Genomic DNA, 15,186 nt, shown 5'->3' on the forward strand with positions numbered 1-15,186 from the left:
ATTTGCAAATAATATACAAATTAGCATCAAAAATTGCCAAAATATTATAATTCAAAAAGTAAGATTATTGTTAACATAAGATTTATTTGTTCGTTTGAGGACAACACACAAGAAAGTTTTTAGACGAATAATTTTTCGCAGAATTTTTAGTGATTCATAATGTTCCTTAATAAATAAAACGCAAAACAACTATAAGTTTTGAAATTAACATATTATTACACAAATTCTTCGATTTTAAACGTAAAAATATACAATAAATTTCACACTAATTGTTTATTAATCCCTAAAGAATACTTTGTATAACCCTCTTTCTACTAGCTCTTCGTATTCTTCTTCAGATACACTTTCTAAGTCAACCTTGGATTTACTATGTTCTAATATGACATGATAGATCTTATTGCTGATAATCACTAGTAATTCGTTACAGTCTGTAATATACAGACATACATTTTGATTATATGTCGCATTCAATTCGCAATGTATATCATACAATTTTAATGGATGATATAACAATTCAGGAATACTATTTGGTCTATATTCATCATCTTCATGAAGAGAATATGTAGTCTCGATCTTGCAATACAATTTGTCTATTTCTACTAATTTGAATGAATTTTCATCAATGAACGAGATCTCATAGACTTTTGATTCAGATGAGTTGCTTTTACTTAATCCATATGGATAACCGTAATTATCATAACATTTTTCATATTTACATTTTTGATTCGCAATTGGTTTACATTTTACATGCAAATATTCATGTTCTTGACTGCTAGATTCGTTACAGACGTATCGACAATCTTCTGAACTTGAAGATTCACATGGTAAGAAACATCTTGGAATATTTTGGTTATCATATCTCTTGTTACAGTGATAAGAACGCGGTCTTTCACAAAGCACTTTTTCTTTGAGATATGAAAGAATGTTTGTATCGCAACATTTGTATTTTTCGTGTTGATGTGTTGGATAAGCGTACTTATGACAATTTGAATTATTGTAATTTGATTCATAACATGGTGATGGTAGATAATTTGCTTCGCAGCACGAAGTAGGAACGTTTACTTCACAACACGGAGAAGGAAAATTTGTTTCACAACACGGAGAAGTAGCTTTATGCGATTGATTGTGTTGAATTGGTCCATGTATCGATCCGTTACATTGTGTTGGTGCATTATTTGATTGACAACATGGCTTCGGTACATATTGTGCAGGTATCTGAACATGCTGATTTTGTGTTACTTCGGACTGATGTGTAATGGTCGGTGTATTATGAATTGGCGCAGGTTTCGTGCAAATTTCTGCTGACGGAACAACAATTGAATTTTTTCTTGCACTGTCCTTGGTTTACATGGACAAGCTGCAATACAGAATGCATACCTACTTGTATTCCTATTTTTAATGTACGGTGACAATGTACCATTCCAAGTTAAAACCATCAACTTCTTATTATTCTCCCATCCATACACAAATGCAGACTCGACCTTTGCTTCTTTCAGTATGTTCATGAGAAATACTACATTCTTCGCATTTGCTACTACTCCGATGCCCGAGCTTTTCCTACATATCTCATACGGATCGTCGCATCCATCTCCTTCTATGAGTATAGGGAGGAATGCCCTTACGACACTAAGGATAAAGAGAGCAATCTTCATTTTGTTAAACCCTTAGTAAAAATTTTCTATTTATAGTTTTTTTCTATTGTTTATTTGTTTAATGAACACAATTATTTTTTAAAAAAAATTAATTAAAAAGTAAAAAAAAATAATTTTAGCTAATTCATATTTCCAGATTTGTTTACAATAAACAGTTTGTTCGTTAAATTGTTTGAGTTTGTTGGTTTTTAGTTTTGAACACTAACAGAGAGACCTTTTCTCAACTTTACTAAAAATTTTTAAAGTTAGCAAAAATGATTAATTAATAATCACCAAGTTTTATCATTAATTATAAGGTATTTTTATTCAAATTTTACTTTAACTGTAATACAATTTTTATAATATAAGACTATTGCAAATTAATCAAATAACCACGAATTTTTTTTGTCATGATAATAAAAAGTAATTTACTCAAAATACGCTCATAGTAACAAGAAAAAAAGTACAGAATGATATTTAGTCATGTTTTTTCATTTTGATAGAATTATAACATAGACTAATAAATCTATGATAATAATGATGGATATAATGTGTATATACAATAAAGTTATATAATTTTTTTAATTTTAGGATTAAATATACTTCTCAAATAATAAAATGAACTTATTACAGACACTTAGAAATAATGATGAAAATAATCTATAGCATTAATTAAGCTACAAATAATATAAAAGTGTGTTTCTATTATTTTTATGTTCTAAATACATCTTATTATTTTAAATATTAAGTTTATTAATGATATATTACATGTTTGCACATAAGTTTTATTTTGTTTGAATATTTATGGCAAATAAAAAACTTTTCTCGATTTATTGAATTAATTTTCAAAATAAAAACATTAACAAAGTGGTTTATGTATTAAGTCTACTTATAAGTCAAACTCTTTTCCATTTTTAAATATTGAAATAGATATTAAATTTTTTCAAGTGAAGTATAGTACTAAACAGAAAATTGAAAATGCATTTCGTTAAATTATGTTGTTAACATATCCAATCATTAGTATATTTTTTAGATTAAATCAATCATATAGATATTATTTTAATATTATAACATCAATGAGGCTTTTTGACACAAAAAACTTGTTTTTCGTATTTTCCTGACTTTACAGCGCCTAAAAAGACAGAGTTTAACAATAAAGGAATTAAATTGAATGTTTGAAAAACTGGTTTTAATAATCAATGACCCAAAAGTTAACAATCAACTTTCAATATTATATTATGATTTTTCAAAGTATTTTATTGGCTTCAATTTATATACCATTACTTTTATATGTTGTTTTCTGAAGTTGGTTTATAGTATTTTGAGAAAATAATTAATTATTTGAATCCAATTTGTAATAAAATTTGGCTAGATTTTTGTGTTTATTTTTCTTCCAAAATAAAAAAAATTGTTTCTTTTAAATGTTTTCTCTAGAATAGATATCATATTTAGTATAATTTTAAATAATGTAATATAGTAAGAGTTAATCAATTTACAATAAAATGCAAAGTTTGAACCCTCAACTCATATTTAAAAAACTCCTACATTCTCTCGTGAGATATTGAACATTTTTTGCTTGCCCTAACTTTCAATGAAAAGCAAGAAGCGCATTATTTGAAATTTTGTTGATTCAATGATCTACAATATTAACTAAAAATATTTGATGATTTTTCATAAACAGAATCTTTTCAATAAGCTATTTTGTGAGCTTCCATAAGAGGATAAAAGAAAATGATCAAATTTTAAAATAGAGCTATTTTCTTTATAAAAATTTGATTTTCAAAATTTATACTTGTCTCCATATTTTAAATATAAATGTTTATTGTCTTTACACCCCATTTCTTATCTCACAATTACTAAAATGCGCCAGTCCTTCCGTCATTATCTTCATGTCTAAAGATTCCCTCTTGAAGATAATTTCTGCGTTGCTTATTGGCTTGTAATATTTCAGATTAAATCTGAAAATATAATCTAAGAGAAATACAAGGTCATAATTTCTATCTTGTTCTTCATAATCTACCACTGTATTAGGTAGAAGATGTCTGATTCTCTCTTTCAGATCTTCTGATACAATTTTAAGATTGTCTAATATTAAAATACTCTTAGGAATATTTTTAAGTCCAAACATAAGGGCATTTGTTTTTTTTTATATTTCTCATTAAATGCAATTATAAGACACACTACACCATTTTGACACATTGAAACATCTTCTTGTTTTTTTTTCTTCAAAAAATTTTCTGTTTTGAAGACTTAATCATATCATCACAGACAGTCTTTAGATTAGGCATTCTATTAAAAAAATTGATTCCTATTCTAGACAAGAGTTAATTTAGAAATCTACCTCCATAATCTACATCTTCATCATTATATTCTTTAATAATTTTTGCATCAAAGATATAAATTTTTTCAAATTTAATTTGTCTTTATTTTCTAGTAATAAAATTATTGTTTCAACAAGACTTTTAAAAATGTTTAATAACTTGATCAAGTTTAAAAAATCGTCTTTATTGACATTTGTGGGCTTTACAAATATCTTAATTGTCTGATTATCGACTTGTGGTTTAGAAAATTTTTTGTACGAACAAACATGTACTGTTAAGACACAAAAGATTAGGATAAAAATCATGAAAAGATTAGCCCATTGGTTATTGGTAATGCTTAAATGAGCAATGACTGGTCTCGTTTAACAGTACCACCAATATTGTTTTTACTTTGAATGCAGAATGAAAAACTTGGATGTCGAAAATGTCCACGATATTCATTAAGTAGATTCAATGAAACTTGTGTGTCCAGCTACAAAAGAACATGCATCTAGTGTAAAAACGTACCACAAGGCGAAAAAACAGTATCTCTTTTGAGGTGACTAAATAATACATAAAGGTATCTAATAAGTATGGCCTAATTGGAGCAATGGATGGCACTCTAAAGTGGGAACCTAGAGCTAACTAAGAGACTAGACGAAGTAGGGCAATAGAAGGTCTCGTGGTCCCTATCCTACAAATTCTGTAACACGCTTGAATCTAGTGGAAGAATGGTGGTCAACGCAGCCCAATAAAAACACAGGGCTTGTGATGTGGTTGTGTAAGGAGCCGTGTGTGCAACACAAATGATTGTAAGGATCTTTGAGTCAGTACGATGATGTCTCTCCTCGGGTTATAGATAAACATGCCCGTTAAGTATATCCGCTGTGAGGTCACTCTAAACGCAATTAGAGGCATAAATGGGAAGTGATCTCCTAAAGCCAAAGTCCAATGGATAAGAGGGAGTTTTAGTGAGTAAGATTCTTTCAGTACCAGTTAGATGAGGATCACACCCAAATCCCTCTGGTTCTTATGCAAGGTTTTTCCCTACCTCTTACTTGCAAGGAAAAAAATTAATGTAAAAATGTCACTAGGCTTATAGTGAAGTTGAACATTTTAAAAGAAGCCACCCTTTATTATTACAACTTTTTTTTGCAATTAATTTTTCTAATAAATAAATGATAATTTTTTCACTCATAACATGTTTTTAATAAAAAATTTTGTGTATTGTATTAATTTGAACTTTAATGAATACATAAGATATATAGTTTTTTAGAATTCGATAATTACACATTTGTAACACCTCCAAATGATATGTTAGAGGCAGACCACGATGAAATTCAATAACAATTCAAATGAGAAGCTTTGAAAATTAGAACTACTAGCGATTTCAATTTCAAATAAAAAAAAATTTGTGGTATAAATAGTGAGTTAAATGATTATTATTTTTTTTAAAGAAACGAGGAAAGCGTATTTATGTAAAGACTATAACTAACCAATTGAATTAGACTTAATTGTATTAGATACATTGGTACATGACCGTTTGGAACCCGCTTTGGGAAAATGAACCCGCAGTGAATTTTTAAAGGACCCCCCTTTAAAAAAATGGCAAAATTGGCAAAAACAATGTTTGTTGAGGCAGATGAGGTTTTTAGTAATGAAATGTATTCATACATGGAATATTAAGGTAAATTTATTTTGGAAACATTTGATGCTGAATCACCGTGCGCCTTGCTCGTTTCTAAAACTAGTAGAAATACTGCTTTTTTCTTGAGGTAATACAAGAAAATGTATAACCTGTTCTATTATGATCTCTAATCAATGATAGCATATGATGCCACATTAGCTAAGCAAAGGGATGGAGCACAGTACTAAGAATCATTCCATAAATGCTATAACCTCTAGCGATTCTGAGTCACAACACCATATAATTTAGTCGGTTTTGCCTCATTTCGATAAGAGATATTCGATCTTAACATAAACAAAGAAGAACACTATGAGTACATTTTACAGTTCCTCTGGCCTTTTCAAATTCCTGGAAAATAACCGGAAAAATTGTCTTCTCTCCTTATTCAAATTAAATCGTTAAGTTCCTTTTTTATAATTTCTTTTTATTTTTCCCTTTTTTGAATTTTTTCAATGCGGGTTCATTTTCCCAAAGCGGGTTCCAAACGGTCATGTACCGATACATTTGATCCTAAAGACCAAGATAAAAAATCTCATCAAAAAATTTAAGAAATGAAGCACGCAACAAAAAGCATTATAAATTCTAATTCTAGCATCTTTTGTGTTCTACTAAAATAAGAAAAAAATCCGAATAAGAGAATAAAATCAATCATTTTTCTAGAGAATAAAATGGGGGTAAAGAATCACTAAAAACTAATAGTTTGCGTTTTGTAAATTGTATTAAATTCGTTTAAAAGGTTCATGACCGTTTGTAACTCCCATTGGGAAATGAATTCGCTCTAAAAATTTTCAGGACTCCCCTAAAAAATGGCAAATTTGGCAAAAATAATGTTTGTTTAGGCAGATGAGCTTTTAGTGATAAGATGAATTTGAACATGTAAAAAAAATAAAAGGTTTATTTTGGAAACATTTGATGCTGAAACGGTGTGCGCCTTGCTCGTTTCTTTAACTAGTAGAAGTACTGCAATTTTCTTGAAATAATACAAGATAATGTATAAACTGTTTCTATTATGATCACTAATCAATGGATAGCATATGAGGCCAAATTAAACAAACAAAGGGTTGAAGCACAGGACCGTGAATCACTTCATCAGTGCTGTAAACTCTAACGATTTTGAGACACAATCCTAAATATTTAACTTGTTTTTGCTCATTTTTTTAAAAAAATATTCGATCTAGATATGAATTAAGCCAGGACGAATACCATGAACTACCTTATACAATTCTTCTGGGCTCCTCAAATCCCCTAAAATCAACGGATAAATCGTCTTCTTTCATTATTTAATATAAATTGTTAAGTCTCTTTTTTTATTTTCTCTTTTTTGAATTTTCAAAGCGGGTTCATTTATCCAAAAGCAAATTACAAACGGCCATGTACCGATAAAATGTTGTAATAATGTACAGGAAAATGCTTTTACACTATGTAGGTATGCTACTAAATTATAAACGAAACAATTGCCAGAGTTTATAAATTAGATGACTTAAGATTTCTTTGGATATCCGAATTATAGTAACTTAATTTATAAGAAAATTTAAATTATTTGTAATTTATTATATGTATTTATTTATCATAATTGGGGATCAAAAATATAGGAAATATAACATCCCCCCTCCAAGACGGTTAGTCTCCTACATCACCATTGACCCTAAGCAGATTTTTCAAGTCATAATTTCTCTTTTTAACATATCGCCCATTAGATAGCTTCACAACATACGAGTCCCCAGGGCATACCACCATTATAATACCTTCGTCTAAAAACCTTCCCTTTTCATATAAATTACATCCTTTGATGTTTTCTTTCTTAGGTATCCTTACTCGTTGTCCTTAAATAAACCGCTCTCTATATCTTCTAACAAATCTTTTACTTTAGTCTCCTTCCGATCCATTTAATATCATCACTTTCCTCGTACTGTCTTTTACCGCTTCATTAAAAGTACTTCTAATACCTTCATGGTATTTATTATTATAAATTTTAAAGCTATCCATCACTATGTCTTCAAAACTCGCCGTCTTTTTGCTCATTTTCAATATTAGCTCTCTCAGCGTTCCTATAACTCTTTCAACTCTACCATTGCTTCTATGAGACTCGACACTCGCCTTATTATGGGTAATATCCAATTTTCTATACAAATCCTTAAAGTCAACATTATCAAATTCCTTCCCATTATCCGTTATTATTTCCTCCGGTCTCCTGCCATTTCTACATAAGTATTCAATAAACTGGGCCACAGAGGATCTCTTCTTATAGTATAATACACATCCCCACGCTATCCTCGTATGGTAATCTATCGCAACTAATACATATTTGCCCTTATCTTTAAAATCAATCAAATCTAACGCTACTTTTTCTAGATACCTGCTTGTAGCAACAAAATCACATCCTCCAGACTTTTTCCTATTATAAATTTGACAAACCTCGCACCTTTTTATCATTTTCCCTATATCTTCTTTTATTCCTGGCCAATAATAATCAAACTTCATGGCATAATACATGCTTCCTAGTCCTCTGTGTCCATGCTCTTCATGATACGTCTATAAGCTCATCTCTTTCTTCTATTTTAGGAATCAATGCTTTCCTCCCCGAATCAAATTTAAAGTATTCTTTACCGTCTATTATCTCGACGTGCTTCAACCATTTACCTTCAGTTTGGCGCTCACTTCTTTTTTTAATCATTTCTTTTCTCGGATCAACCTCCTAGTGTATGCTACTCAAAGCATCCGCCACGACCATATGTTCTGGTTTCCTGTAATCTATTTCAAAGTCAAACTCTTGGTTCTTTCAATCCATCGATTAATTCTATTATTATTACAACAAGGCCTTTTTCTTATCTCCGTCAATGCTTTGTGATCCGTTTCTACTTTAAATTTTCGTCCTCTTAACTCATACTCAAATATCTTTAGTCCCCAATATATAGCATACATTTCTTTTTCACTTATACCATATCAAGTTTCCGTCGGGGTGAATTTCTTCGATGCCCATTGTACTGGCACCCACTCTTCTTTATCATTCTTCTGCATGAGTACTGCGCCCATTCTTATATTGCTCGCGTCAGTTCTTAATAAAAATTCCTTGTCATAGTTTACAATTTTCAACTTACTCATACTTCTTAACGTTTCATTCATATTTTCGAACTCTTTATTTAAGTCATCAGTCCAATTCAGCACTTTACTTTTACCTTTCAAACTTTCAGTCATATATAATGTCTTCTCCGCATAATTCTTAATAAATCGTCGAAAACATCCACTCAGTCCTAAGAAACTTCTTATTTCAGTCACATTCTGCGACGTTAAAACTCTAGTGCTATATTTTTCTCGATTTTAGACGGCGTCATATCATATCCGTTTGTTGTAACTCCCAATAACTAAACTTCCTTTTGGCAATACTAAATTTTCTTTGAATTTATGTGCATACCATTCCGTGCTAATAATTCCATCGCTTCTAAAAAAAAATTTATCATATCCTTTTCTAGTCTTCGCATGGTTACTATATCGTCCATGTATACTTCTATTTACCACCCAAATGTTTTTCAAAAATCTTGTTCATAATTCTCTGCGTGATCTATACGAGTTTTTAAACCCCATAAACATAATATTTTACTCATATACTATCTTATCATACTCAAATGCAGTCTTATGCTTATATTGCTCTTCTATTTCAATTCCATAAAAAGCCTCCTTAAGGTCTATAACGCTGAAAAACTTCGAACCTTGGGAATCCTTATGATATAATTAATGTTCACAAATTCATTTGGGTCTTTTCTCCACTGAATCATTTAATGCCATGAGATTGCTAACCAGTCTTATACTTCTATCTGGCTTAATTAAAGCTTTACTCGGATTTCTCCATTCCGACGTCGATCTTCTTATGACATTCCTTGTCTCTAACTTCTGAATATATTTTCTCAGCTCTTCTTTATGCGCTTGTGGCACCTGATGACCTTTCCTTACAACTTTCTTACCTTCTTCGGTTCTAATTCTGCATTTTTCAATTTTACAAAATCTAATTTTCTCTTGCTCGTTGTCTATAACGTTCCTAAAGCTCTTTCTCATGTCTTCTAATGTTACTCCGTTCTTTTCTACCTCATCATAGCATCTTTTATTTCTTGTCTTCCATTCTTGTTTCTTTTGTCTTTTCTCATCCCATGCGTTCCTATACGTCCTTTAATCACAGCTACTGCTACCTTCATCTTTAATCTTCTCACATTCGTCTTTATTCTTAACATTTCTACATCTATAATAGCAAATATTGCTCTTATGTTCTATTCTTGAACAATTATAACATCTCATTCTTCTTCTTTTCTCAAATATTCTTTCATCTCTACTAGTATTTATAATCTCCTCTGCCACCATCTTTGTGACCTCCTCAATCATCCTTTCCTTTTCCTTCTGTACTTTAACCAATTCCTCTAATTTGGTTTCCATAACTTTCCAATGATCTCTGGCGTGTTTACCGGGAAGCTTGCCTGTGGCAAGAAAGCATTCAATGATGCTACGGTTTGGGGAGCCGTGAAAACCGGAGTTAAAAGAGTTAGAGTGAATAGATTGTTTATTGTTATGAAAAGAGTTTGGCTTATCTGATTTGTAGAAGGAAGAGTGTTTGTTTGCGTTCTGATGTTGTACCATGTTTGTTTATGGAATTTCTTTATTTATATACATGGCAACCAATAGGAAGAAATAAGATTTGGCTGACCAATAATAGTCGACCATAACTGATCGTTCCGAAGAAGCATCAGCGTTTAAGTATTAATTGGTTTTTAACAATCATGTGGTATGATCCATTATACCACAATCTCCAATCTTAATATTCTTAACCATGAATTCTTTCAACTCTTCAGTTCCAAGATCAAAAATCTCCTTCTTTACATTATTCTAAATATCATAATCAGACAATACTAGTCCATAAACAATCCTCTTAAGCTCTTCTCATAACCTTCTGGCCTCTTGATTCAGCCAACACTTGTTAGCTCACAATTCGGTATCGCCCCCATGCATTATTTTTCAAATAGGGTTTCAAAAATATAAGAATATATAACATGTATATAAGCACATTCTAATAGAAACGGTAAAGTATCTGAAAAAACATAAAAATTCATAATTACAACATAAGGATTTATTCTTAATTAAAAATATCTTAATAAATGAATTTACGAGCTTACAAGCAAAAATAAAAAATTAAAAGCAAAGTCACAAATTTTATAAATAAAATAAACAAAATTGACCACATTGGCAAAGAAGTTAAAGAAGTAGTAAAAAAATGTATAGTAAATTGATATTTAACAAAACATAGTCCACATTATAAAATATATCACTATTACGAAAGACATGAAAAAAAAATCTATTTAACCCTATGAAATGATTTTTTTAATTTAAGAGAATTTAATATTTGTTAATTTTCTTTGAGATTTAAAAGAATAGTAATTCAACAAAAAATAAAAATGTTCAAAATATTTATATTAATATATTTCTATTCAAATCGAGAACAAATCAATCTTAAGTACAACTTATGTATGAATGAAGTTGTATATTTCAGAATCCATATATTATATAATAATACTACAGAAAACGATAATTTTTTACTTCTTAAAACTGTTTTATATGATCACATGGTATTTGAAGAAAAATTTGCAAATATATAGTGTCGTATCCGCCTATAAATATTATATATAATCAACCAAAGCAATTTAAAATAATAAAGCATTAGGCATGAGACAGCGATAAAAACTGTTGGCTGCTTCAGTAAGATATGGAAGTGATTATAAATACATTTTTGCTGACAGAACATACACGGAGAGGGTGATGGAACTGACAGAATATCAGACCGCCAGACTTATCTGCCCGGGTCTACGGGGACGACTTATTCATGGATAGCCATGGCATTTGAACAATCGTCCGAACTTGATCTGGCAGTGGTTACTAAAGTCTGAAATCGAGATTTTACAGTTCACAGAAAACTTTGGTCACTCTAGACGAGTTTGTTAAAACGCAAAAATTTGGTAAACTAGAGACTTTCATAGACATCTACAGGAAAGGAAACACTCTTATAAGCAACAAACAATGGAGTACCAAGCAGTCGGCCATATAATAATCAAGAAGGCACCTTTAGCCCTCAAATCAATTCTTTATGATTTTGCTAGTCAATGCCAAGATTGGAGTGAATTCCTGAGGCGCACAGAGGAAGTTGCTTGGATAGCATTCCATATAAAAAGTAAGCAGACTAAGATGGACGAGATTCCAGATAACAGGTCTTTGAAGGTCGTACCAGCGAAGAGAGAAGTATATCTAAACCAAAGAAAACTACAAGATCAACAGCTGTTCCACTAACCCCTGCTATAAAAAAGTAAAATTAAATCGTAAACTAAATCAAGCATTAAAAAAACCGGAGCCGATGTCCTCTTGATACCTGCAAGATTCCTCAAAAAGACAAATATCTGATTGACTAGATCTTAAACGATCATACGAACAGCCTCAGGGATACCACTTGAGATTTCAGAAAGATGTAATGATAAAAATATAGGGCAGGAGACGCTTTAATTACTTTTAGCCCGACCGTCACAGAACGGACACCGGACTACATAATCTTAGGAGATGACGCTATACGGACGAACCCCATATTACTTGAACAACTGATCACTAAAGTCGCCGATATTGTTAAAGAAGCCTCCCTTGATTAACAAAGTCAATTACATCTCAATCGAAGAGAAATACCACGACATGTTCAAAACTGAAATTTACTTTTACTTTGTAACAAGAGGAAGCATCAAATCGAGACAACAGTAGCGAAGGCAATTTTAAAAAAGCGGAAGATCCTCTGCAAAAATGAAGAGGAAATCACACAATAGATCAAGAAGAACTTGGAGATGGGGGTTAAGAAATTTAAGAGCCCTGGTAACAGTAGAGTTGTTCCAGTAACGAAACCTGATGGGTCGATCAGGCCTAGTCTAGATTACAGAGAGCTCAACAAGATAACAGTATAAGATAAATACCCCTCCCACATATTTACCAATTCTGGACGATCTAGCTGACGCGTCTACCTTCTTGACATCAGGTGCTACGTCAGGATATTATCAAGTATCCCTTGAAGAAGTAGACAAGAGAAGACAGCATTCAGCTTGAAAGGAGGACTTTGATTTTAACAGAATGCCGTTTAGGCTATGTAGTGCCTCAGCTACTTTTCAGGGAACTATGATAAGATCTTTGTGAAAGAAAACAGAAAATTCGTCATACCATACTTGGATTACATTATTATCTATTCTGATTATCATTAAGAACACCATGAACACTTATAATCGTATTGAATAAGCCTAAGGCAGCAGGATTCGCCATAACAGGAAGAAATTAAAATTCTAGGGTTTATAGTAAAAACAAGACGATCAAACCAGACCCAGAAAAGGTCAAAGCATAAAGGAATATACGGAGCCGACGAATATTCCTCAACTACGGTCGTTTTCTTGGCTCATAAATTACTGTAGAGAGTTCATCACATCTTGTAAGCGATGCAACCCCTTTATAAGAACTGTTTAAAGGAGAGTCAAAACGAAGTGTTAAGAGTATTTCTCTCGGTAAAAAAGCGAAACAGGCATTTGAACATCTAAAGAGACTGCTCACAGAAGAGACAATAAGATACAAGATTGATCTCAAGAAACCGTATATTTTGACTACGGATGCGTCGGAGCAGAAAATGGGCTCAATCCTCTCACAGATTGGAAATTATGGGAAGATCACTTAGTAAGTGCATTCAGCAAAAGTTTAGAGAAAGCACATAAGAATTACTCTCCTACAGACTTAGAGCTCTTGGCCGTATTAAAAGATATCGAGAACTATAAACACTTTTTTCCTAGGCATAGAGTTTATACTAAAGACGGACCACAAAGCACTGACTTATTGATGGAAAGCCAAGAACCCGATCAGTAGATTGCTGAGATGGGGTGAAGTTGCAGGAGTATGCATTTCAATCAACCTACATAAAAAGAGGTTCAGCGGAGAGACGGGTTAAGCAGACGAACGTTGACAGAGAAAGATATAAATAACATCGAAGCTATAGGACCAAGCGGTGAAGACAGAAAGAAGATCTTAAAATCCTACAATCTGACGTTGGACGTACTAGCGCCAGTACGATGAGCTTCATGATTTTCAGAGGCACAAATGAGCAGGAATACATAATGACATCAAGGAACAAGTAGAAAAAAGTAAAACGTGCTTGAAATCGAGATGCCTATTACAAACACAAAAAAACAAAGTCGTACATCAGAAACCGAACCAAACATGGGCGATAGATCTCATAAGGCGAATCTGCGACCCTTCTGGCCAAAACAGCTTTATATTCATTACTATTGGCCACTACTCTAAATGGGTCGAGACAACCGTGATTTACCATAAAATAGGGTCGACAATAACGGGAATAATTTAGAATTGATTATCGAGAAACATGGCATTCCGAAAGAATCTTGATTCACAAAGGGCCAAAATTTATAAATTCTGACATCAAAGGCCTGGCCGAAAAGAACGGTATTGACTGACAATACAGTTCACCAGAACATCACGGAACTGTAGGCGCAGTAGAAAGAAAACATCAGACGTTAATGAAACTACTAAATAAACTGACAAATTTCGGAAGGTTAACCCTTCTTTGCATGGTGATGGAAATTTCCATCATAATATTTAGTCAACAAAAAAAGGTACTCAAAACCCTTGTACTGTAAATTTGTTGTTTCTGGCAACATTTTAGGCGACTATTGCGTACAACAAAACTCATTTGTCAAAAAAAAACAAACGTCACTGTCAATTACCAGGCCTAGAACTTGTCATTCCGCTGTTTGTTGTGACTGGAAAAAAGGAGCGAGATTTTAGTTTGTTTTATGGAAATAAACAGATATATAAAATACAGTAAAAGTTGAAATAAGGTTTGTTTTCATGTTTTTGTTGTTTTATGTACAATTTATATCAAAACACTGTAAAAAAATTTCTCAAAACTATGTGATGGAAATTTACATCTATATGCAGTAATTTCTTAATCTGGAGCATTAATTACATCACCCTGATTAATTTAAAAAAATAAGAAATATCATGCAAAGAAGGGTTAAGCTGTAAGAACAAACTTGCGGAAGCCGCGAGATGCATCAACCTGTCCTATAATCGGAGCATAGGAACATCCCCGTCTATGTTAAGGGAGAATAAATTGCCGATGCTGCCTTTAAAGAAGGCGCTAGACAAAGAATAAGTGACATATTCAGCGGAGGAAACAAAGAGCAAGCGCGATGAAAACTTCGAAAAGCACAAAAAAACAATCTTGAAATGGAAACTAGAGGTGACGGCAAAGCTAAACGTTGGCGATAAAGTTTTAATTTATCGTGAGACCAAAAGCGGAAGTTCAAGTGCAATTGGGAAGATGGATATGTGATCATAGAAATAATTTTACCCAATGCCTTTATGGTAAAAAAGAATGGAAAAGTATACATGCTTAACAAAGCACGAGTTAAAGCAGATGCTTCAATTAACGGGTAGAGCTGTCGTATCCACCTATAAATATTATATGTGCTCAATCCCTGCAATTCATTAGTATAGCATTTGA

At 32.0% G+C, this 15,186-nt stretch overlaps 3 protein-coding genes across 3 annotated transcripts; 1 reads left to right on the forward strand and 2 right to left on the reverse strand.

Moving 5' to 3' along the window:
* Positions 1-276: 276 nt before the first annotated feature.
* Positions 277-1,652, reverse strand: VNE69_09069 (spore wall and anchoring disk complex protein 2; the record flags this gene model as incomplete). Its single annotated transcript, XM_065474587.1, has 2 exons — positions 277-1,327; positions 1,405-1,652. 2 exons carry the CDS (start codon positions 1,650-1,652, stop codon positions 277-279), a joined length of 1,299 nt encoding a protein of 432 aa, XP_065330659.1.
* Positions 1,653-3,459: 1,807 nt separating this feature from the next.
* VNE69_09070 (uncharacterized protein) lies at positions 3,460-3,759 on the reverse strand (the record flags this gene model as incomplete). Its single annotated transcript, XM_065474588.1, has 1 exon — positions 3,460-3,759. One exon carries the CDS (start codon positions 3,757-3,759, stop codon positions 3,460-3,462), a length of 300 nt encoding a protein of 99 aa, XP_065330660.1.
* Positions 3,760-11,672: 7,913 nt separating this feature from the next.
* On the forward strand, positions 11,673-14,066 carry VNE69_09071 (uncharacterized protein; the record flags this gene model as incomplete). Its single annotated transcript, XM_065474589.1, has 3 exons — positions 11,673-11,929; positions 13,675-13,794; positions 14,000-14,066. 3 exons carry the CDS (start codon positions 11,673-11,675, stop codon positions 14,064-14,066), a joined length of 444 nt encoding a protein of 147 aa, XP_065330661.1.
* Positions 14,067-15,186: the final 1,120 nt, after the last annotated feature.

The sequence above is a fragment of the Vairimorpha necatrix genome, chromosome 9 (assembly GCF_036630325.1).
Source record: "Vairimorpha necatrix chromosome 9, complete sequence".
NCBI classification, from domain to species: Eukaryota; Fungi; Microsporidia; family Nosematidae; genus Vairimorpha; species Vairimorpha necatrix.